Source organism: Lissotriton helveticus, chromosome 8 (assembly GCF_964261635.1).
Source record: "Lissotriton helveticus chromosome 8, aLisHel1.1, whole genome shotgun sequence".
NCBI lineage: Eukaryota > Metazoa > Chordata > Amphibia > Caudata > Salamandridae > Lissotriton > Lissotriton helveticus.
This window is the reverse complement of record NC_136069.1, coordinates 931,087,401-931,111,812: the sequence shown is the minus strand read 5'-3', so window position 1 is coordinate 931,111,812 and position 24,412 is coordinate 931,087,401. Positions and strand designations below refer to the sequence as shown.

The 24,412-nt window shown below is 46.5% G+C and overlaps 1 protein-coding gene across 4 annotated transcripts in view; it reads left to right on the top strand.

Moving 5' to 3' along the window:
• The window catches only part of ABI3BP (ABI family member 3 binding protein), a 2,192,437-nt gene that overhangs the window by 1,924,483 nt on the left and 243,542 nt on the right, over positions 1-24,412 (top strand). For all 4 annotated transcript variants that reach the window (XM_078657771.1, XM_078657774.1, XM_078657775.1 and 1 more), the window contains one exon: positions 22,760-22,870. In XM_078657771.1, the coding sequence (XP_078513897.1) occupies positions 22,760-22,870 (111 nt within the window). The remainder of the gene's footprint in view (positions 1-22,759; positions 22,871-24,412) is intronic.

The following is a 24,412-nucleotide window of genomic DNA, read 5'->3' as shown; positions in this document are numbered from 1 at the left end:
AAGATATTGAAAACACTGAAAAAAAAACACCAGAATTTACCAAAAATAGAAACTGAAAACAGGAAAGCCTACACATAGGTTAAATTAGAAGATGATGATACTTATCCACAGGTTTGACTGCATCTATGATATTTTTCTACCACACTACATGCATACGCCACCTTCAAGATTTGTGTCATACAATTAGAGCATTCCTCTGAGCCACCTACCTGATACCTAATAGTTTTCACATAGGCCAAACTACAAACCTACAACCAGCAAGAAGAAGGCACGTGTCTCAAAGTGCAGCTCTGCCCCTTTTAAAACTCTCTCTTTCACTTCATAATTAGGCACTACAACATGTTTGCAATTAAATGATTGTAGCACGTTTCCGACCCTCATGCATGATACCCAAAACTTCCCATATAGGCCACACAATATCAACCTTTCAGAACAAACTGAGTTGCTTTTTATTTGATGGCCCAGAAGTGCATTGAGGCCTTTAGATGGGCAAGAAGGGCTATACAGATCTCCCATTACAAAGTAGTACAATCCTAGAGAAGTGCTTCATCCTTTTATTGTCCAATGTTTCCTGGATTCTGAATCATCACTGGTCAGACGAGTATGGGCCAATGTTCTCATTGCCTTGGAGACTAATAGCAACATCAGAAGTGGGGGATAAGTGGGTTACAGTAAAGCTGGATGAAACGTAATGTGACAAAGTGAACAAGTTGGTAACTTTCTACTCAAAGTCATCCTGTTTCCTGGGCACCCCCCAACATTTTGCTGACTGGTACTGGTGGTAACTGACTCTGACTGACCCTGGGCTCTGCCAGTGCTATGCTGAAAGAGACACGTTTAGAATACAGTGAAAACACCTACATACACTGGGGTACACTATGGGTTGGGGTACCCCTGTGATTGGCAGGACCTACCCTATAAGGTTCTAGTACATAATAGGGCAGGGGTATTAAAACTACGTATCAGTCCTGAGTATATAATAGGGCATGGTAGTCTAAAGGCCAGCAGCCCTTTCTGTACTTGCATGTGTGCACTGCTGAAGCCTGAGGTCAGTTTAAAAGTAGCCCTGTGTTGCAGGACTGCTGTTAAAACGTAAAGTGTGCCCAAACACGACTTTTGTGTTTAGGGCACTTACAAAGGGATAGCCTACAATGTTTGGGCATATTAGGTACCCCCAGGGTTTCCCCTAGGTGTCCCAGGGGTGGGGACCATGTATTTATAAGGCGGACCCTTATAAAAATGAGTTTTATATGCCCTGGGTAAAGTGAAGTTGCACATTTCACTCTCTACATTGTGATAAAGTGCTGCCCAAAATCGGCTTTGGTGGTAGGAGCACTATGGAGGGAGGATTTGCAATATTGTTACATATTCAGAACACCTATAGTCTCCCATAGGTGTTTCTGGGGTGGGGGTCCTGTAGATAGATGCAGAGTACTTATAAAATATGTTTTTATAAGCCCTGGTGCTGGAAAAATGTCCCAAGTAATTTTTCCCATTGGAAATCCCATGCCACATAGGTTAACGTCGGAATCCAGGAGAAGGCACTGGAGTGGATCACCTCCTTCCTCACCGGAAGGACACAGAGAGTCCGCCTCCCCCCGTTCAGATCGGAGGCCACCGAAGTCATCTGCGGCGTCCCTCAAGGCTCCTCGCTCAGCCCAACTCTCTTCAACGTCTACATGAGCCCCCTCGCAGCCATCGCACGCCAGCACAACCTGAACATCATCTCCTACGCCGACGACACCCAGCTGATCCTCTCCCTCACCAACGACCCCGCCACCGCCAGAACCAACCTGCACGAAGGGATGACAGAAGTAGCCAAATGGATGTTGAACAGCCGCCTGAAACTGAACTCAGACAAGACGGAAGTCCTCATCCTGGGATCCTCACCCTCCGCCTGGGACGACTCCTGGTGGCCCCCCGCCCTGGGCAGCGCACCCAAACCAACCGACCACGCACGCAACCTGGGCTTCATCCTGGACTCCTCCCTCTCCATGACCAGACAAGTCAACGCCGTCTCCTCGTCGTGCTTCCACATCCTGCGAATGCTACGCAAGATCTTCCGATGGATCCCCACCGAGACCAGGAAGACGGTCACCCAGGCCCTCGTCACCAGCCGTCTGGACTACGGCAACTCCCTCTACGCCGGAACCACCGCCAAACTCCAGAAGAGACTCCAGCGGATCCAGAACACCTCAGCACGACTCATCCTGGTCATCCCCCGCCACAGCCACATCTCCGGACACCTGAGAGACCTGCACTGGCTCCCGGTCAACAAGAGAATCACCTTCCGGCTCCTCACCCACGCACACAAAGCCTTACACAACCAAGGACCAGGATACCTCAACAGCCGCCTCAACTTCTACGCTCCCACGCGCCAGCTTCGATCAACCAGCCACGCCCTCGCCGCCGTCCCCCGCATCCGAAGAGCCACCACAGGAGGAAGGTCCTTCACCTACTTGGCCGCCAAGACTTGGAACTCCCTTCCGACCCACCTCCGCCTGACCCAGGACCACCTCGCCTTCAGGAAGCAGCTCAAGACCTGGCTATTCGAGCAGTAGCGGACCCCCCCCCCCAGCTCCTTGAGACCCTCCGGGTGAGTAGTGCGCTATACAAATGCCCAGATAGATAGATAGATAGATAGAACATGGCAAGAAGTTATTTACTAATTACTCTTGATAGGAAAAGGCTTCCTAGAATGGTATTAATAAATTCAGCAATAATATATTGTTGAATTTCTCCTAAAATGTACATTCAAGAAGTTATAAGACTTTCTTGTTTGTAAGCCCAGATTCAGCCTTCCAGTGGTCTGTCCTGATTGGTCAGAGTTAATGTGGATTAGCCAGGCTTTTTTGAAGAAGCAATAAAGAGCCCCTGGGGTTGACCAGCTCTGCTGGGAGGGAAGACATCAGTGTAATTTACAACTCCATTCTTTTGACCCCCCAGCTGGATGCTAAGTGTAAGAAAGGAACGAGCAGATGCAAGGGGAGAGACTATGGAGATTAGCCATTTTAGGGGTGTGTTTAGCCAGCTCTTCTCTCCCTGCTGGAAAATCAGCCATTATGAATTTAGAAGAATTGGTGCACTCTGGGACTAAATAGTGCCTATCTCTGCAGGAAGTGGTCAGACCTTGGTACCCTGCAGCGCATTGGAGAGGAGTGACCTTCCCAGAGAAATTGGAATAAGTATCAGAGAAGGGCCGAGCCCCTCAGATCGGCTGCTTGAACTGTAAGAAAGCAAGACGGGCCACGCTGGGAGTTTGATGTGCATTTCCTAAGGCCTGCACTCTGAAGACTGCACCTTCTGCACCACCTGAAACTACAGCCTGTGGATTACCTTGCAGTAAAAAGGACTAAACAGTGAACTCCCTGCAAGCTACAGGTTAACAGAGCTCACCTGAAACATCACCACCAAGAATCCTCAACCTGGAGAACTACCAGTGGATTTGTAAGGGTTTTGTCCAAGTGGGTTATGGTAACTGAAGACCTCAACTTTCAAGACCCATCCTGGAGCTTCCTGACCCTTAGGGTGAGTTTGAGACACTTTGGGGCCCTTTGGGGAACCTCAGACAAAAGTTCCAGAACTTTGGAGCAACTTTGGGAAAAAGCTCCATAAGGGGACCTACTCATCCTGGCCAGCCAAGCTGCCTGAATTCAACTGCGAGTTGGCCTGCCGTCCAGGTTTGCCCCGCTGAAACTTTCAGTAGGTCCTACTTCCAAAGTTTGACCGGGAGTAGTCGGAATCTGAGGCCAGCGAACCCTCACCGAATCTGGTCTGGTGAAGAGCATCGAGGGACCCTGCGAGAACAAGCTCCATAGAAGTTTCCAAGTCCGAACGAAGAAAAGGTGACCTGGAGCAACTGTGAAAGCCAAGGCGCCTGTCTTCAACCTTGTGCCGGCCCGGATCCTTGGTTTGTCCTGCTGGAACGCTCCGGAGGTCGGAATTCCATAAGTGTGACCAGGAGCTCGTCGCCAGGCAACTGGCGAACCCTCACCAAATCCGGACTGGCTGAGAACTTCGAAAGACCCGGGAAGAAAAGCTCCAGAAAAGTTTCTAAGTCAGAAGGTAAAAACTTTGATCCAGACCTACCGCGAGGGGAGACGCCCAGGGTTCCATCGTGGTCGGCCTGAAGCTTTGACTTTGACCCGGTCTATCGTGACCAGATGTCCCGATTAGGCGCTATAGGTTTCTAAGGGCCAGATGTAGGTAGCCAAATACTGGTCAGTAACGGCCGATTTCGGCCATAACCGACCGGTATTTGGCTTTTGAGATGTAGGTGGGTAGTTATTTACAGAATCGGTATATTTACAGAATCGGTAAATTTACCACTTCGGTATTTTATCGAATCGGTAAACATACCGATTCTGTAAATCCATATGTAGCTGACACTCCTAAGAGTGCCACAGGCCCTTAAGAGTCGGTATTTTACTACCCAATCCTATTGGGTGGTAAAATACCGAATTCAGGTGTGCATGCACATCTGTGCATGCACACCTGTGCAATGTGACACACAGATATGCCCTTAGGGCATGTATGTGTGCCACATGTCACACAAGCCTGTACTTGGGGTGCTAGAGGGTGTCAAAGTGACACCCCCTGCACCCTTGCAGGATTCGGTATTTACAGATTCTGTAAATACCGAATCGGTATTTCACATTGATTCCTATGGGCTTCAAGGCCCATAGGAATCAATGTGAAATACCGATTCAATATTTACAGAATCGGTAAATACCGACTGTTACAGAATCGGTAAATTAGAAATGAGATTTACCTACATATGCCTCCTTCCTATTTACCTACTCTTAAATACCAAATCGGTATGATTCGGTATTTAAGAGTTGGTAAATAGGAATTACCTACATCTGGCCCCAAGTGTTAGAAATTGCTAAATCTTTGAAATTCATATCTCCGGTTCCCTACATTGGATTTGTATCATTTTGGTGTCATTTTAAAGAAAACAATGTTTACTATTTTTATAAATTGGTGTTGGATTTTTATTTTGTATGATGTCTTAATTATTTCTTGAAGTGGTGTTTTTAAATGCTTTACATACCTGTCTTTGAAGTTAAGTCTGCCTGCTCGCAGCCAAGCTACCAAGGGTTGAGCATAGGAATAATTTTCTAAGACCTATTCTGAGCCCTATACTGTGTTAAAGACCTTATTGCCAGTGGCAGACCTACATTTGCCCCTACCAAAAACCCATTTTCCAACAGTGTAGGATAGCATGTCCACCATAGACTTAGACAGTCGGCAACCGGAAGGCCACAAACTTGTGCACCACGCACCTGGACTCAAATGTACTCCACCATTTCAACGGTATTAGTAAACCACACATACTGAGGTGGTCCATGTATGGCAAAGTCAAGCGACCAGGGATTGTGGATCTGGAATGCCAATATCCTATCCCCACAGTGACACAGATGAAAAGTCTTGTGCCATCTGTTGCTACTAAAACCTATCACCTTAGATCTTGGGTCAGTGAGCAATCAACAAATCTCATTGAGATTGGGCACAATTTAGTTGTCCCCTCCCAACAAACAGAAAAACAAAAGGATGGTTTACTTATTGAGGACACACATTATTGTCGACTGGGAAGGAATAACAGAATAATTGACATGTATTGCATTTCCAAGCCATGAAGAGGACTTTCCTCCCATTAATTGAGTTAAACATTTCTACCTTTGGGAGTGATATGAAGTAACCAATTAAATAATCACACTTCTCTACTCCCTCAACCTCTCATGATGATTATTCTGAGAACATTTGAAATTTTTCTTTAAGAATCCCCAATACATTATTTGTTAATACAAGTACCACAACACCGCCATATAGGTGGAAGAATTATTGCATTGTCAGTCTGTTATCTATTTATTTATTTAATTATGCATTTATTTTTGGGCGGATTTTGAATTTTCCAACAGGCCACCTTTTGGCAACTAAGGAATGCGATGATTATAAGGGTGTGTATATAACAGCATGGTTCAAAGGAGAGAGTAGTTGAGCTAAGGGTACAATTTGATGCCCTAGTAACGTTTGACATGCGGGTATACTTTGGAGCGCATAACTTTACTTCACATCAATGGGGTAGTCTGAACTACTGGTGTGATATATTTACAGTATATAGTGCATATTTATTTTAAAAAATCACATAATGTAGCAAGTCACCTTACTGCACTGTGTCATAGAGAAAGGGCAGGAATGCGCCATATCTAACATTATACAGCATGTTCCTGTCTTTTCCTAGTGCTAACGCACAATGTCCTGCTTAGCACCAACGCAGGCACCCTTGCACCATGGTGCAAGGGAGCCTGCGTTGTAAGCAGGAATGATTTTGTGCAGGAAGGGACACCTTTCTGCACAAAAACCACCCCTGATGCCTTTTTCACGTTCTATGTGTGCTGCAGAATGAAGCAGACTGCAGAATGCAGCACACATAGAAAGATGAAGAAACAAGGATAAATAAAGATATTTCTCTTCTTTACTCCTCCCCTGGGGAGGCTTAGCATTTTGATGCGCTCCCAGATCTAACAGTAATGGTAAATGTGGGAATGTTCCAAAATCCATGGATGGATGCGTGGGAACACCCACGCTCCTCCCATGGAATAACGAAACGCAGTAAATTGCGCTGCATTGCGTTACTCTGGATTTATCGAGTCACACAGGGCCACGTAAATCTAACTTAAGAGTAACGTCGCTCTTGCGGCCCATTGCGTGGTGCAAGGGTGACCCAACTCTTTAATAAATATGCCCCTCAATTTAAATAAGCAATGGAGAACCTAGGGACAGCCTCATGTTATGGGTGGATGTGTATCAAAAAACTTCTTTTAACGTATAAAATTATTGAAAATTTAGTGCCAGATTCACAAAGATAAACTGAGGGGAAAGTCTAACTTTACGACTTTCGGTATCAGGGGCGGCTCTAGGCTCATGGCCGCCCAGGGCGGGGAGCGTAGGTAGGGGGCCCCGGAAGAGGTGGCTCACCTGTCCCGAAAGTTTGTCATGTGGTAAAACTGAAGCTCGAAAAAAGACTAATACACGAAAAAAGACTGTCTTGAGGCGAAGCGACCCCATAAAATTATCCAAGCAGGCCAAGAATGGAAAGTGATGAGATGTTGCTTAGAGATCCTCCTGTAGTCTTATACTGCATCATTAATGCATCTGGTTTCAAAGTCTATAGGAATGTGCTGTTTTAGAGTGAGGTTTTACTTTTTGTACCATCTAGTGACAGCCAGTCTTGCTCATAATTGCTACATTATAGTCTGGATTGCTACCCAACCTACATACATGCACCTGCATGTCTTAGTCAGTCAGTGCTCATTAAACACAGGGTTACTTTGTTTCCATTTAGTAACTTGCCACTTACTTTTTATCTTGCTACTACCTGTGTTGTACCAAAAAGATTTGCAAGCATTGATGCACAACGTGCATGTAACACATAAAGTTACACAGGTGTGCGCAGTGTGGACTTCACTTAGTTATAGTTGAGTAACCTGCATGCACTGCTACCCAGCCACGATGTGCACTCTGCGACTGCCTGTCTTCATCCAGCAGCTGCTCCGTGCTGGCCACACTCGAGTCGACACTCCTCAGGCCCCCCAACGCGGCCGCTCGCAGTCCTGGCGACCAGAGCTGACTGTCACCGGCTCAGCTGCCACAGCCAGGTCAACAAGGTGCAGCCTGCAGTGTTTAGCGGGGGGCGCAGCCGGCCGCCCGCCGCAATCGATCATTTATGCCCCCTCTTGCGGCCCCGCAGCGGCAGGCGGCCATGGCATGAGAGAGACTCGAGTCTCGCCTGCACTATTCTCTCTTAGATTCCCCCGCTGCTTCTGCCCACTTCCTAGTTCCTCCGGACGTGACGGCACTGTTCGCCGGCACATCCGGATTATTAATCCCAGTCCCCATGGTGCCACGCCGGTGATTGACAGCTGCAGTATCAACTGCTGAGAGTGCAGCCCCCCCCCCCCCCTGTGTGTGTGAGTGTTTCTGAAGCCGCACGCCGCCTCGCTGGCGCCGCATTCATTGTTTCCAGAGCAACACAGCAGGCAGCTGCCTGGAGTGCAGAGATACATTGTAGTGCTGCTCTCAGCCACTCCACAGAGCTGAGAGCAGTCTGGTTAACTATTTGGGAACTCGGCTCAGCAACCAGCACCTCTCTCGGAGCAGCAGAGAGCCGGGGCACAGGCGCCGCTGGTGGGGTGCCTGGCAGGTGGCAAAATGCGGGACAATGCATTTCAGTGCAGTGATGCGGATCTTTGTGAATACCGAATCGGTATTCACAAAGGGCATTTACGAGTAGTAAAGTTAGAATTTTGTCTCCGTTAAACTTTAGTTTTGGTCTTAAGTGTAAGTGAGACCAAAGCTGAGACAAAAGTCTAACTCTACTACTCGTAAATGCCCTTTGTGAATACTGAAAGTCGTAAAGTTCGACTTTCATCCCAGTTTACCTCTCTGTGAATCGGGTCCGAAATAGTCAGAGCGGAAAGTTTTTCCAACATAGCTACAGATATTTCCCTTTGCTTTCATGTCTTCTCTCACAAATCACCCATTTCTCACATCAGTATTATTTCATGCTAAGTCATTTTCAGGCATCTGTTTGAAATTATGCATGACAGCTTATTTTTTATACCTTTCACAACACAATAATCCGATTTAAAGAAATGCATGTTAACAGCGCTCTAGGCAAAACTAAAATATCACTAGTCATGCTTGATAACAAATGATCATCTGTGTGTTCTCTGCTCTTCTGGCGAACAGTAGCTTGGAAATAAATTCAAGGAGACAGGTTTGTAATCTTGGCGCTATTTTCATATGGTGTATCATGCTAAATGACTATAGGTCTTTGATACGAAGTAGTTTATACTGAGATTACTGTGATACACAACTAGCAGAAACAACATGCAAATTTGTTTAAAAAAAATCACAATTAACCACTTAATGAATACGTTCTGGGCTTCCTTAAGTTCGTTGCATAAATCCAACCATGCATAATGTGGTACTATATTTAAAAAGTGGGTTCTTTGACCCCTTAACAAAAACACAAAAATCTAAAATGTATTCACTACTGTGCAATACTGAATTGAATGCCAAACAACATTAATTGTTCAAAAAGCATCAAAATTTAAAGAAGGGTTGAGGAACAATAGTCTTGATGTCTTATAATATCCATGGAAATAGGTAAAATAGATGGCTCCGAGGCCTTTTTCCCACGATCATTTTGCTGAAGGTTGGAAATACATCTGAATACCCATAGATAATGCGGGTTTGCTGATGCACCTGTCAAAATCCAGATGTTGGCTGTAACAGGCTCTGTTCTATCATCTCTGCAGCCTGTATTTTCACATTGTAGGTGTCCAACCGCAGCCACAAGGGCAGGATCTATGCCCGATAATCACTGACTATGTAAATGACACCCAATGTATGGGATAGTTGTAAAAGTAATATGAGTAGTGTTGAATACTTTCTCACTTGCTTTGTAGTATGCAACACTGGCTTACCCATCTTTTACCTCACCCACCCACAAATACAACAGCTTTACCAATGAATGTTATGTGAAGCGCATGTTTTCTTTCTCTGCTTTTCCATCTTTCAAGTTATTTTCACTATTTATACAGTAATTAAACCTTACATATGTTTCAAGTTTTTATTAATTTAGCGTAGTTACTTAAAACCATTGCTATACAAAATCTAGTTTAGCACAATTATACATTTTAGCTTTTGGTACATTTATCATATAAAAACAAGGCTAAAAAAAAACAATTTTCCAGGCCGGTATGCTTATTGAGGAACATCGTTATAGTTGCCTGTGTGAGCGTTTGGCTGTGCGTGGCCAGATAAAAATAATTCAGACCGCGGGTATAGGGCCAAAGGACGGAAAAAGTCTGTAATGAGTCTTTGAGGGGGAGGGGGAGGAAGCATGGCGGCCAAGGGGGGTAATAGAAGATTGTCCAAAAGTCTCACAAATTTACCAAACCTTGCGAGCACTTGGATGTCAGTAGATGTAAAGCACAAGGCCGAGGCCTCCCAGCACGTCCTAGCTCCCCATTTTAAAAACAAGGGTTTCAAGAGGGACCTTCTGGGGGCTGCTAGTGCCGGGCAGCAGAACAGGAGATGCAGCCATGATTCGGAGTGATATTTGCACAGCCTACAAGCCCCCCCCCTCGCTTGTTGGGGCCCATTTGTTGAAGGCCGGCGAGCGCAGGCCTAGAAGTCGCATAAACATTATATTCTTCCGAGCCACTGCGCTTAAATTTTCCTGGCAGTATGCTTGTGGGATCCCAGGAAGATACGAAGAGTTCAAGGGGAGCAGAGTGGTTGATGACTTTAGAGCCTGCAGATCCATAGACTGAGAAATAAGTTTGACTTGCTTATTGATGGTGCTTTTCCAGGCCGAGTATGGAATATTGACTGAGAGGAGGGATGACTTGTTAATCTCTAACATTCTTATGGCCTTTACAATCTGGGTGTTCCAGGGATTGCCAGGACTAGACAGGATTTCTTTTAGCTGGGATTTAAGAGTGTTATCACCTGCTTTTAGGGTCCTTATAAAATATTTCAGGATGTCGGCCTCACAATAAAGAGATTGTCTTTGTAGGCCCAGCTCCAATCGTAGTCTTGCCCGCTGAATGAAACTCGGCAGATGGAAAAGTTTTTTGTAGGTGGAGATTTGGGCGAGCTCAAGACTGGGGGAACATGCACCAGGAAAGGCCTGGTGTCCGTAGGTTAACGCAGGAAGTAGAATGGCTTTAGTCACCTTCAGGATGGCTTCTGCAGAGGGGCTGCTCAGGGTTTGGTTCAGCCGGGTCAGGGAGTATGTAATTGCACCTGCTCTCTTTTGCAAGGCAGCTAGGTGAGCTGTAGGCCTGGACGTCTCATTGAACCAGACTCCCAAGTAATTATATTTTACTATTGTGTTAATCCTGGCGGGCCCGATGTTCCATACCAGCCTTTTCTTGTTCTTGCATCTGCCAAATACCAGTACCTTCGTCTTAGCCTGGTTGATTTTCAGAGCATTGGCGGTGTTTTATATATGAAGCGTACTTAATGCCCGTTGGAGACCCGATTTTGCTTGGTCCATTATTACAATATCATCTGCGTATTGTAATATGTGAAGAGGCTTTTTGGCAGGTTCTAGTTTTGGCGGGAGAAGATTACTATTCTCCAGGAATGTACCGAGATCAGTTGTGTAGGGTTTGAACAACAGCGGGGCAAGAACACAGCCTTGCTTTAGCCCATCTTCGACGGAAATTCTTGAAGAAAGTGTCTTTGGGCCGGTTTTAATTCGCACCCACGTGTTCTTATGCAGGGAAATTAGTGCTCCTAGTAGGTCATGCGGAATCCCCCATTTGTTCAGCTTCCTCCACAAGATGTTCCGAGACACTTTGTCAAAAGCCGCGCTGTAGTCTATGAAGCAGCAATAGAGTGGAAGATGTTTTTTTTGTACTGCTTTTTGACTCAGAGTGGCTAGAGTAATGATGTTGTCTATTGTGGAGGCCGATGCACGGAACCCAGTTTGGTAGTATGGTATTATGCTATTTTCTACGACCCATTTTTCAAGCAACCAAAGAAGACACCGGGCATATGCCTTTGCCTCCAGATCTAATAGGGCAATAAGGCGGTAGTTAGCCGGTGATGCAGGGTCTCCTTTCTTGAATATGGGGCATAGAGTCGAACCTAACCAAGAGTCTGGCAACTGGCCTGTCGCGAACACGTTGTTAAATAGGGGAGTCAGAAGGTCCGCCCACTCTTCCGGGGCACTTTTGAATATCCCGGCAGGGAGTCCGTTGGGCCCTGGGGCTCCGTCTTTTTTCAAGGCCCGCAGATACTTGGCGACCTCGGCTGCAGTGGTCAGTTCGAAAGTTTCTATTTGAATGGAAACTGCGCGATCTCTTAATTCTGTCACCGCGGGGTCCCCAAAGTCACTGTGATAAAGATCGGACACGTGCAGGGCCCAGGCTTCTTCACAGACTGCGTTTCCTCTCGTCTTGTTGGTGGAACGGAGTTTGTTCATATGATTCCAAAACCGGGACTGACTTTTGCCCTTGAGTTGGGCGAAAATTTTTACCCACTTAGACTGTTCTTTGAGTCTCTTGGTCTCCCATAAAGATTTATTGTAGGTCGTCCGCAGCGATCTCACCTTGTTGGCAGTGTGTACGGTTCCAGTCAATTTGTGCGAGCGGACGGCCTTCCTGAGGGTCTTACGTTGGGAGGCTAACAATGGGTCATGGGTTTGCTTCGGATGTGGCCCGAGTGTTCTGTGATGAACCGCGGGCCCTGCCAGGAGATCCTGTAGCTTACCAATGGCATTATCCCATCGGTAGTATGATTCTGTCGGAGCACTATGTCTAAAGTTAAGTGTTTCGCCCTTGAGCCAGGTTCCCACCTTGGCAGATCCCCTGAGTCCCATTTAATTCTTCTAACCATGGTGTGCAATTCAGCGTTGAGTGCCCCACTTCTGTCGTTTCGAGGGCGACTTGCACTTGCAAGTGCAGTGTAGCCATTATAGGGTTGTGGTCGCTCTCCAAACTATAGGGAATTTCCATCCTGGCCAGATGATTGCCCAGAAGCGGTGAAAGAAAAATATAATCGATAGTTGAGATTCTCCTGAATGTTGGCAGGAAAGGAGCGTCCGGTGCAGTTCCAGCGCAATTTGCTGAGCCCAGCGGAAGTTATGAGTTGTTAAAAAAGTAATCATCGCTTCTTGCTCTTTATTTTTCCTTGCTAAGAGGCCGTTGGTTGCGAGGTCTTTGATGTTAAAGTCTCCTAGTAGCAGTACCTCCGTGGATGCAAATTCCACTAAAAGGTCATCCAGTTGTTTTATCATTAGATCAGTTACAGTTGATTTTGCGGTTTTTGCTGTATTGTGGTAAATGTTAATTAGGAGGATAGAGCGTGCCCTGCCTGAAAATGACAGACCGGTGATCAGGACCGTCTGCCCTGCCGTCAGGTTCCGAAGGATAGGTGTGGCCGTTATCTTACACCTGTGACTGATGAAAATGGAAAGGCCCCCTGAGGGTCTTCCATGAGAATTGACCTTGGCGGCCGGTTGAAAGAGTTCATAATAGCCAAGCAGAGGCGATGGAGATAGAGACTAGGTCTGCTGAAAACAGATTATGTTGTTTTTGTTCAGGAATTCCACGGCTGATTGTGAAGCAAGGGTTGACTTTAGCCTGCCCGTGTTCCAAGATGTGATAGTTAGTTTGGAGTCGGGCCAGTTGGTGTTCTTGTTAGGAGGATCGCTGTTGCTGGACTAAGTTGATTGACGGCTCTGGGACGGAGTCTCCGTGGCGCATGTCGTTGGCATGGGGGACAGGGCAATTAAATTTGCAGCTTATCATACGTTGATTATTATAGCATGCAATGTTAAGGAGATTGTCAGCTTTCGACGCATCTGGGAGCCAGGCGTGAGTTGCGCCCCGGGACCCCTTCAGTACGCTGGTAAGCTATTTCGCGGGGGCCTGTGGGAGAAGAACGTGGGGGTATTTTTGTTGAGTAGGAACCCACATTTCAATGCCCCAGTTTTCAAATGATTGGCTTCCTTGAAAATTGCATTCCTAATGGATTCCTGGGACCACATTGTAATGGTGGCCTCTGAGCCCCCTTTCCCTGGTATTGTGGAGAACTTAACTGATATAAGGTCTGAGGAGGTGACCCCGGCCAGCGCTGGAATGCAGTTGAATAGGCGGAGGAGGTTGCATCTGTTAAGAGTGTCATGAGGGCCCTTGTGCTCGTAGTGTGGATAAAAGACTAGTTCTGCTCTCTTTACCGGGCTCTGGTGATCCCGACTCTTGGCTGTTCCAGGTAAAGGAGCTGTCGCCATCAACAGTTGGAAGCGTGCTTCAGGTGGGTGAATAAGCCCCCCCCGGTTGACTTGTCATTCCCAAGACTTGTGGCACTTGAGGCAGAAAATGCCTCTGCGGCTGCATGTGGATGTCCCAGCAGGCTTTAGTTGGGTCTTCTAATGGATGGGGCGGACCGCAGTCTGTTGCCTTGCCCGCTGTTGAGCTATGAAGATCCGTGTTTGTGATTTCTACCATTCCCTGGGATTTAGGTGGACAGTTCCGGTCTTCCATTATTGGTTCAGTGATCTGTGCAGGGTTATTCTGGATCCCGGCACTGTAATCTTGAATACTTATTCCTGTAGATTTGTTTGGCGGTAATACGTTTACTGTGGTTGTGGTGTGCGCTTCAGTGGCTCTTGTGATCCCGGGACTGCCCAGGGTTGATGACCCGGGCTGTTCGCTGGTGACCATTGAGCCCGCGGGGGTCGTACTTGTCTCGATGTTTTTTGTATCGGGTTTTAGAGGAGGATTGAAAATGGGGACGTAGGGAAAATCCCTTGATTTATTGACTGGTAGACTGGGTGCCGCTAACCCTTCAAGCCCCGCTCTTCTTTTCGCTAATCGTTGTTTTTTAGATTGTTTTTTAAGTTTTTTTCTCTCCCTCCTTGACAGTGAAGTTTTCATTGGAGGCTTAGAAACGCTGAGAGTCGGGCCCGTGTGGGTACTGTCGGAGCAATCGGGTCGCGTAGTTGATACTTGCGTCGATATGGTTTCAGTGAGTTCCGAGCCCGCTATAAGCGAGCCGGGGCTGGTCCCTGATGAAAGGCTTGCTGCACTTTTGGTAGCTTGGTCGGGGCGAGGGGAAGTGTTTTTTCTCACAGTGCATGGGCCGGCTGGTGTGGCGGAGCATAAAGGCTCTTCAAGGATGGATGGAGTTTGAGACTCTTTCGTGGGCATGGGCTGAGATGTTCCATGTCTGATGCTGTGGCACTCTACGCTGTTCAAGATTGCGCCCAGGATTTCAGGGAGGGACGACAGTTTGTTGATTATTGGGCTGCAGGAACAAGGGTTCCGATTGCCCATTGTCCCCGCCAAACCTTCGAGGGTGCTTATCCTGGAGCCCAGATCCGACAGTGCTGAGGCCAAAGTTTGCATTAAATCGATCTGCAGCTCCATTTTCGGCGACTGCCATAGCGTGGCCTTGGCAATCGCGTCTTGTTCGGCATGGAGAGATGTCAGTGAGACCGAGATAGAATTTGTACGGTCCGACAAAATAAACACAGATGATTCCTGGTCCTCTGAAGGGATTCTGAAGAAGTTTGAGGAAGGGATGAAGCCCGGTGAATGGGCGAGTGATTCTTCAATTCGGCTTTCTAAGGAGGCCAGGAATCGGTTGGATAGTTTGTGAGATAATGAGGGGCCGTCATTTTTTGGGTTCTTGGTTGAAGGTAGGGGGTGGTTCCAGCTAGTTGAAGGGGCCCCTGAGCATGCGCTTGGGCTGGGTTGTAATAGAACCTTCGGGTTTAAGTCTGCCATATAGCAGTTGTCAGTGTGTTCAGACGGTGTAAACGGGATACTGCCATGGACTTGGGCTTGGACTTCTAGCTTAGTCCCAGTGTTTAAAATGGTGATGTTTGTAGAGTCTGAGATGAAGACTGGTGAGGATGGATTTCCTGGAGCTGCAGAGAAGGCACTCAGTGAGATGAAAGAACTGTCATGAGTCGAGACGGCGACCTCCTGGGAGAGGATGAGCAACTGATGTGTCTCATGAAGTGACTCATGGAGTGTTTCGTGAGTGATGGAAGATTTGGGTGAGGGTAGAGAGGGTTTCTCCGGAGTTGAGTTTTTAACGTAGGCAGGTCCGGGGGAGCAGTGATTATCAATCTGGACATCAGTTTTTAAGTCTGTATCCTGCTGAGATGATTGGGTAGGGGAGAAGCCCTTTTGGACAGGGGTTTTAGCAAAGAAGTTGCTAATCCGAGGTTGCGATTGTGATGGTAGACGCCTGTGTTTGACTTTTTTTCTTGGGGTGGTGGCGACTCCTGTTGAACCCCACCGGGGGAGGCGGAGTGGAGGGTAGTACCCTTCCTCCGTGGGAGTTTTCTAAGTTGCTTGAAGTTTTCCATAGCGGGCCAGCGGGGTATTAGTCGCCGGTTTAGCAGGGGGGGACTACACTCCTGTCCTGTCAAGAGTGGTAAATGCACAGGGGTGGAGGAAAAGGGAAGTGGATAAAACAATAAACAAAGATCCTGTTTCGCCACAGGTCAGGACGGGAGCGCCTACCTCTCCTGGGCGTTTTTGTCAGGAGGGATGAAAGTAACGTAGTGCGCACAGAACTAATCTCCCAAGGATTCCTGAAGATCACAGGTAAGAAGGCAAAAGTAGGAATAATTACCTTTGCAAAGTACCCCTATTTCAGCATAGGTAATGTTTTGATGTTCGTACAAAGCGGTATTCCCCTTTCCTTCCAGGTTCCAAGAAATATAACAATTAAGGGTTTTTAGAGTTCATTTAACTCCAAACACGAATTGGCAACTGAAAACAATTAAGAGCCAGGCTATGGAAGGAATCTGTGGTCTGTTACCAAAGTATGCTTTCTTTGTAGTTAGTTCGTAAGCAAAATGAAATATAAAGGTTCAAGGTGGTGTTGTCTTTCTTGCACCGTTAGTCACGAGTATTAGATTTCAAAACAAAGTTCAGTAAAGAAAGAACACGACGCGCTTCGAGAGGAGAGCTCCTCCAGGAGCAGTCTTCCACTCCCGAAGACGCGCCGCTAATTACCTTGCCCCCGCAGGAGATGCTGTTCTGTGTGCCGGTAATTGACTGCAAGGAAACGCCCAAGTGAAAAGCGACGAGAGGAGAGCTCCCCTGGGAGCAATCTTCCACTCTCTGTCACGAACTCGGACACAGGAAATGCTGAGGAATTCGAGTTCCAGGAAAAATCACTTTGAAGCAGGTAACGATAGAAGGCTGTTAACCTTAGCCACGGGAATCGCGAGCCCGTCGGCCATAGATCTCCGCCGGGGAAGGGAACGTGGGGTCAGCCTGACTTGGTGGTTTGTCCTGCCGTTGCCACTCTCTCACTTTCTCGTGGCGGCGTCTCGTGCGGATTGTTCTGAGACCGCGAGTCTGCAACTCCTCATTCCAAGCCTGCAGCCTTCCTGAGGGCTCTATTTTTCCTCACTACAGCTTCCCAGTTTTTGGAAACCACACGCCCTGAAACGCTCTAGAGCCTGCATATGTTCACATTGGTGGAGTCACCAAATGGTATAATACACTGGTTAGAAATGTAAGCCTTAGGGTGATCTTCCCCTAAACCTTTTTGCCTCCCTCCTCCATTTATTGCTGATCTCGTTTTTGCTGGATTTAAGACTCTGGGCACTTTACCACGGCTAGCCAGTGCTAAAGTACATGTGCTCACTCCTTAAAGCATGGTAATATTGGCTTATCCCCAGTTGGCATAATTAATTTATCTATAAGTCCATAGTACAGTGGCACTACATGTGCACAGTGCCTGTAAATTAAGTTTCCTGCTAGTGGGCCTGCAGCACTGATTGTGCCATCCACTTAAGTAGTCCTTTAAACATGTCTCAGGCCTGCCATTGCAGTCTCACTGTGCAGTTTCTAACTGTCATTTCGACCTTGCAAAATAAACCTTTTGCCAGACCCAAACCTTACTATTTAATGCATATATGTCACCCCTAGCGTAGGCCCTGGACAGCCCAGAAGTCAGGGTGCAGTGTACTAAAAATGATGGACATATACTTTTACGCTTTACATGTCTAAGAACTGAAAAACGTTTACATTTGTTTTTCACTACTGCAAGGCATGCCTCTCCCATAGAGTAACATTGGGGTTACATTATTACATTTAATAAGCTGTAAAGTCCAAATGGGAACATGTGACCAGTTCATGTTTAGTGTCTTTGGAATGGTAATGAAAAACTCTAACTTATGGTGAAGTCATATTTTAAATTGCAATTTTGTAAACGCCACTTTTAGAAAATGTACATTTTCCTGCCCAAGTCATTAAGTGCCTGTATCTGGTTTACATGACTAGGTATAGCTGACAGTTGGAGTTTGTGTATTCCTCCTAGACAGCTATACAGTAGGGAACTTAGGTGTGCTTGGATGGGCTGTCACTGACAGGATGGGAGGGAGGAGGAGGAGCTCGGTACAGCCCCATTTACAATCTGAATAGACTGTGTCCTGCTTTGACACAAAGGTTTGCATATCCCCTGTATTTAGTCTGGAGCCAGGACAGGGAAGGCAGGATGCTTGAGGACTTCAATGGGAAACCGCTAGAAACTCCTCCCACCTTCAAATGCCAACTGGGTACAAATACTGGACCTCAGACACCACTACTTCAGTACACTTCTGGACCTGTGGAAATTCTAATAACAAGAAAGAACCTGGGATCTCAAGAGCCACTGGGGTAGCTCGCTGGCTGGGACTCCTCACTGAGTGAGTCAGGACACAAGTTACCTATAAGCCTACAAAAACAGGAAGCCAAAGAAAAGGAAAGAGCAAGAAACAAATGATTACCAGTGAGATTCTCATACAGCTAAATGGATTCCCATCAATTTGTTGCAATGATCAATCTTCTCATTTGGTCGTCGATATGTCGGGATGGAATGCCTCCTGATCATCGAGACTTATTACCATACACTTGATATTAGGCTGAATTGGATCAAACCCATAATCACTTTAGACCATAAATGATAGATCACATGAGAATTAAGTGCAGTGCAAAAACACAAAAGAGTGGTGAATAAATTGGGTGAGGAGGCGAAAAATAAAGCGCTTTATTAAAATATCTACTCAACCCCTAATTAAAAACAAGAACAGTGCAAAAAATGCAGTTTCAACAAATAACTGCAAACGGGCCAACATGTTTCAGCCAGTAGTGAACCAAATCCCACGGCTTTCTTCAGGGCCTCTGCTCTATTGCTTTGCTACTGCAAAAAAGGTGTATACCAAAGTGAAAACCTATATGCAAAAAAGTTGTTGGTGAACATACAAACAACGTTAAGAGGTTAAAACAATTACAACCTGCTTGTACTCATCCTCCTTGTCAAGGAATGCAGATGGCATCTAAAAAACAAGTAAGTTAAATAGCAAATTTACTGTAAGAATGCTCTCTTCTTTGCTATATTCCTGTAAACACTCTATATGAAATAAAAACAACTTATTTGTGCTCACCCAGCTTGACCGGGGACTGGACCTCACCTCACCTGGACCAAGCTCAGGAATTGGAGGCCCCACTCTGTGAAGGTAAAACAAGGGAAAGCATAGAGTAAAACAAGAAACACTCAGGCTTTGTACTACCCATTCTCTGGTTACAGCCCTATCTATCATCTAACCTTCTCAGACAATCATAAGTTCTCGGAGGACCCATGCCTGGATCCCAGAATTCTCAACATACAAATTGCCCACGATATGCATAAACCTTGCATTTCAAAAACTAGCATACAAAAGTTGTTCTTTTCTAGCTCGAGGTGTGCCCATCAAATCTTGCTACAGTCTCCCTTAGAACAACTACTTGCAAAAAGGTATGTACCTCAACGAGAAATGAGAGCAACTCTGATTAACCCTCAAACTCTCCTAGCGACCAAACACACTTAAATCATCCCAGTGACAGGACTACAAAAGTCTCATTATATCATCTAGAGAAGAGCAGTTATCCTGGATCCCTCTATGTTACGAACCAGTCATGACAATACTGCCTACTCTTTTGGAATATGCCTGTTAGCCGAAGATGTAAAAATACTTCCTTCATAAACAGTAGTTCAACATTACAGCATGAACCCACCTGTCCGTTGTTGCCTCATACGGAACCTAAGTCAAGGGGGAGGCAACGACCGGCTCAGGTCGGGCGTTTTTATAAGTCGGCTAAAAGTCTGTGGAAATTCTGCCAGAAAGAAGGACTGCTGTGCTGCTGAAGGTGTGCCACTCTGCTGGCAGCTGCCCTGTTGGACTACTAACTTGCTAGACTGCTGCCTTGCTATGCTGACCTACTGCCTGCTGCCCTATTGCCCGGGTCAAAAGGACTGGACCTGCACCTCTTGAACCCAAAACCCCAGTTCAACGGTTAGCTGGCTGGCCTCCTGACTTTAGCCTTAGGGACAGAAGGCTCCAACAACCTTGCTCCTGCACCTGGACTCTGCCATCTGTGAGTGTACCCTGCCAAGGGACACCACCCCAGTCCTCGATACTTGGAAGGGGCCAAAGGTGTTCTACCAGCCTCTGGTGATCCAGTGGAACTGATATATCTTTTTGTTGCATGCGCAACAGATGCATTGCCACTGGTGCATGGATCAAAACCGCTGCAAAGTCCCACTTCGCAACCCGCCGCAGCATCAGAACTGCAGCTGCACTAGGCATCCTTGGCTCAGGCCCTCCTATCCATTATCAGCAGCAGACCGAACAATGATGTCAGAATCTGCATTACAGCCTCGCAACTGATGTATTGCCAAAACTGCGTGACACATCCCTGACTTCAAACTTGTCATCGCAAATCCTCATAGACGGAATCTTCGACGATGAAGCAGCAGGACCTAGCACCACAGTCTCTCAGCTTGTCAGAACTTACCCATTGCTTCGGGTGCGTGACGCATTTTCAAAGTGGATCCTTGCAAGGCTCCACAAACCAGGATTTAATGTACTGTGCTCAGTGGGGCTAACTGGGTCCCTGTAGCTGGCCTGCACTCCATTGCAGTCCACCTGAACTTGTGACGTTGTCCCAATCCAGTGCAGCCAAATGTCCACAGTTAGCGCTTTATGCCTTTTGGCACTAGTTTTACTGAAATCTTTGGAACTGAATACCTATGGTTTTACTGATTAAAGTTTTGTCATTTTTGTCTTCTTTTATTGGTTAAAAAAACTCTATTCTTCTAATCCAATTAGGGGCTCTATTTGTGATGTGTTTTTACTGTTATTTTTGGCAGTGTTGCAGAAATACTTTACATATTGCCTCTGAGTTAAGCCAGGCTGCACTTTGCCAAGCTACCCGCGGGTTGATCATAGGTTAATTTAGGGTTGGCTTGTGACTTCACCCTGAGAAAAATTGTCATTGCTTCTTGAGAAGGGTTTCACCCCCTTCTACCTGTAACCCAGTTTCTTACAAGACTCAAACTCAACCCCTGAATGCACCAAGTTTGTGAGCCAAAATATTTGGTGCATGTTACACACAAATTGAGGCCAGTCACATGTGGAGTACGGGCAGGATGGCTCTTGTTAGCTGAAGTCACACCAAAGTTGTTCTGCACAGAAAGGAGTACTGGAGGGAACACACACAAAATGACAACCTAGTGGTCCAATATGCAGGCAGGTGACTTTTCAGTGAAAGTTTTACGGTGTTTGCAGCACACAGGAAGCAAAGCACTTGTGATACAAAGGACAGACTGGGTGGCTGTCATCCACAAATGTTTACTCATCAACAGATGGAAGGTACATACGGCTGCTGCAGCTTAAGGTACATTTTGTGCCGCAGGGTACCAGTTAGGAAGCAAGAAACAACATGGCAATCCATTGCCTCATTCAAGTCAAACTAATATAACAATTTATCTTATGATCTTCAAGTTGCACAAAGCTTTCTGCAGTTGTTGCTTTAATCCACCCAGCTATCATAATGGTTAATTGTAAACCTTTTTTTACCATCTTTGAAATGTTGGTTTATGTGAAGCATGAAAGATCTGTTTGGAAGTCTACAGTCAAAGGAATATTGTTATGTCCCTAGAAATGCTTCAATATGGTATTTATTTCTGGGAGAGTAGGGAGCAATACACACAGTCACCAATAAGCAAACACTTCCCTTAATAAAGCTAAATATTAGCTTTGCCATTTCATTGTCTAGGGAGAGTGTGACCTATTGGATCTGCCAGTACTTGTTTAATGGTATTGCTGAACATTGGCCATGTGTTGTGCTGCCTTCAATATATATTTAATTTATAGAATTATAAATGGATATTAGTGAATAACAGATGTGTTTCGTTTCAGAGTTCTGAGTGACATCTAATGCGAGTTGTCTCTGATGTCACTCAAAACCACGAGGTGAGAAACATCCCTTTTATTAGCCGCTGAGTGGTTTACAGCCGTAGCACAGGCTCCCATTGAGAAATGGGAGTATGCAACCTCACCATGTGTAGTCGCATTGTAATTGTGGTGTCAGGACAGCTGACCAGAGATCCACAGACCGTGACGGTGTCTGTCGTAGGCAACTCCAACTGACATTGTAATAAGGCCCTCAGACATATGTGGTTGATGGTAGGGGTAAAGTGTCTTTTCAGACTTATCTAGTTTCAAAAGCACTGAAGGTGGACAGACTTACTGCTGCATATTACACAAGATCAACCACTGTAAAATAAAATGTATATGTGAATTTCAGTGTGTCAGCTGTAGTCCTAACTGTGCATGCTTCGTAAGGGGCTTATTCATGTAGGTAATGATATATGTATATTTAACACTAAACCTAGGTTTAACTCTACAGTTTTATGCTGTGCATCATTTCCAGGTGTAGATTTACAACTTGGTGTGCATGTATTAACCCTCTCAAATCTTGGGGTGAAGCCTCCTACAACAGGATCTACTAGTATAAACACAGTGTGTGAGTAGGTCCCTAAGTGTAGACAAATTAAGATATATGTTTCCCTTAGGGTAAAGTGTCTACAATATGGAGATCCATGCAAAGCTTTCGTTGGATGACACTCATTCGTAAATATGTTCATGACTATTCCTCTTATACCCCAGTGAACACATTTCTGTCACACAGGATAATATCAAATGTAGGTTACTGTTATCTAAATAAGCTGCTGTAAATTGGTCCCTTGAACTAAACTATGTTTCCTACTGGCTCTGCAAACAGATGGAAAATGCTCTGTGGTGTAGAATTTTATAAAGCAGACCGAGTTGTACTAGACTTCTTTTGTTGGCGCAGTTTCCTGTGAAGGAATTAAATATATATCATCCTGTTAAAATATTTAGGATCTTCACACCCGGGAACCCCACGTGCAACCTTAACACCAGCTAGACCCACTCACATGAGAAGACGACCTTTCTACCCATATAATGTGACGGGGAGGCCCAGAATATCAGGTAAGAATAACATTTCTTCCACATCTATTTCTTAACTGTGTGAGTTAGATATTCCCTATTGCGAACATAGGTAATTCTCTGTATCTGATAGAGACATCTAGCTGCAGATTCCTTAACTTAGAATATCCCAGGCGTCAGAGTGGATCCAGAAAACTTTCCGCAGCAGCACCTCTGCGTGCCGGGGTCGTTTCCGCGGATGTCGTTCAGAGGCGGGTAAGCACAAGCGAAAGTCGTGGAGGTCTTCATCCCATATGTGTGATGCTGGCGCCCTTCCTCTTGCTTCCTGCAGGCACGGGCGTCCAGCAGTCGCCTCCTCCCTACCCTCCCTTTCCGGGAGTCAGAGCGACGTGGCCCCAAATAGAGGCTTATTTCAAAGCACTCCACTCTTATTTTGGGTCACCTCCTCTCCCTGGTGCACCTTCGGGTCCCATAGAGTTGGAAGGCACTCATGTCGGGTCCTTGCCAGCGGATTCGTCCTCGGCACTGGCTGTGTGCATCGACTCCGGTTCCAGAGCCTATACGAAGCCGACGGGACACTGCCCAGAGGGACCTTCCAGTCGCCCGTCCAGCCCACCCCTTAGTCATCGCATAGCCCTGAGCGGCTCCAGACACTGACATCGGAGGCTGCGCCGGGCTCAAAGCCCTGTTGACGTATTGCCTCCCCACATGTGGCAGTGAGGTCGACGTTGGACGGCGCCCAGGCTGAGTCCCCTTTGGAGGTCGTCGATGTCCAGACGACTACGACCCGGCGTTTTTTGACACCGGTGCCGACGTCCACGCCTCCTCTTTTGCGTGAGGTTGGTGTCCCTCCTAACTCCTCGGACATTGATGCCACTCCCACACGGCGTCGGTCGATGCCGGTGCTGGTGCCTATGCCTCCTCTTATGCAAGAGGTTGACATTCCTCTGGACACCCCAGATCTGAGGTCATTTCAGTCCATGGTGCAGGAACCTAGTGTTGTGTGGACTTTGGATCACCCTCCGGCTCCTCCACTTTTGCTGTCTAATGGACGGGTTAGTCTCCAACTGTCTCCTACCGATGGTTTATTGTCACCTCCCCAGATTGCAACTGAGACTAGTGCTGCCTACGCACGGGCTATTCATAGGGCGGCAGCGATTCTTCATTTTAGGCCCCCTGTGGTTTCCCTGCCTTCTGATCCTTTGCTGGATCTTCTCCACACAAAGAACGGTGATGGATTCAACCCAGATCTTTTGACTGGGTGTGAGTGTTTGATTGATTCAGATGCTCCGTCCATCACCACCCCCTTTTGTACCACTTTTGGCCGCCATAAGTGTGGCAGGTTATGCTCAGACGTGAGTCCCTTGCTCACTTTGCCACTGGATTCAAGCAAGCTGGGCTGAAGACGGCTGGAATGCCAGAAACCGGTCCTCGGAAGCTTTTTTCCGTTCCAGGGAAGACATGGCTTGGAAGTTCGGGCTGGACTGTTCCCATGAGGCACAGGGTCAGACTGATTTGCATATAGCCATGTCTGAACTGGGGTGGCAGAGTGGGCTAAAGAACGGTGATGGATTCAACCCAGAT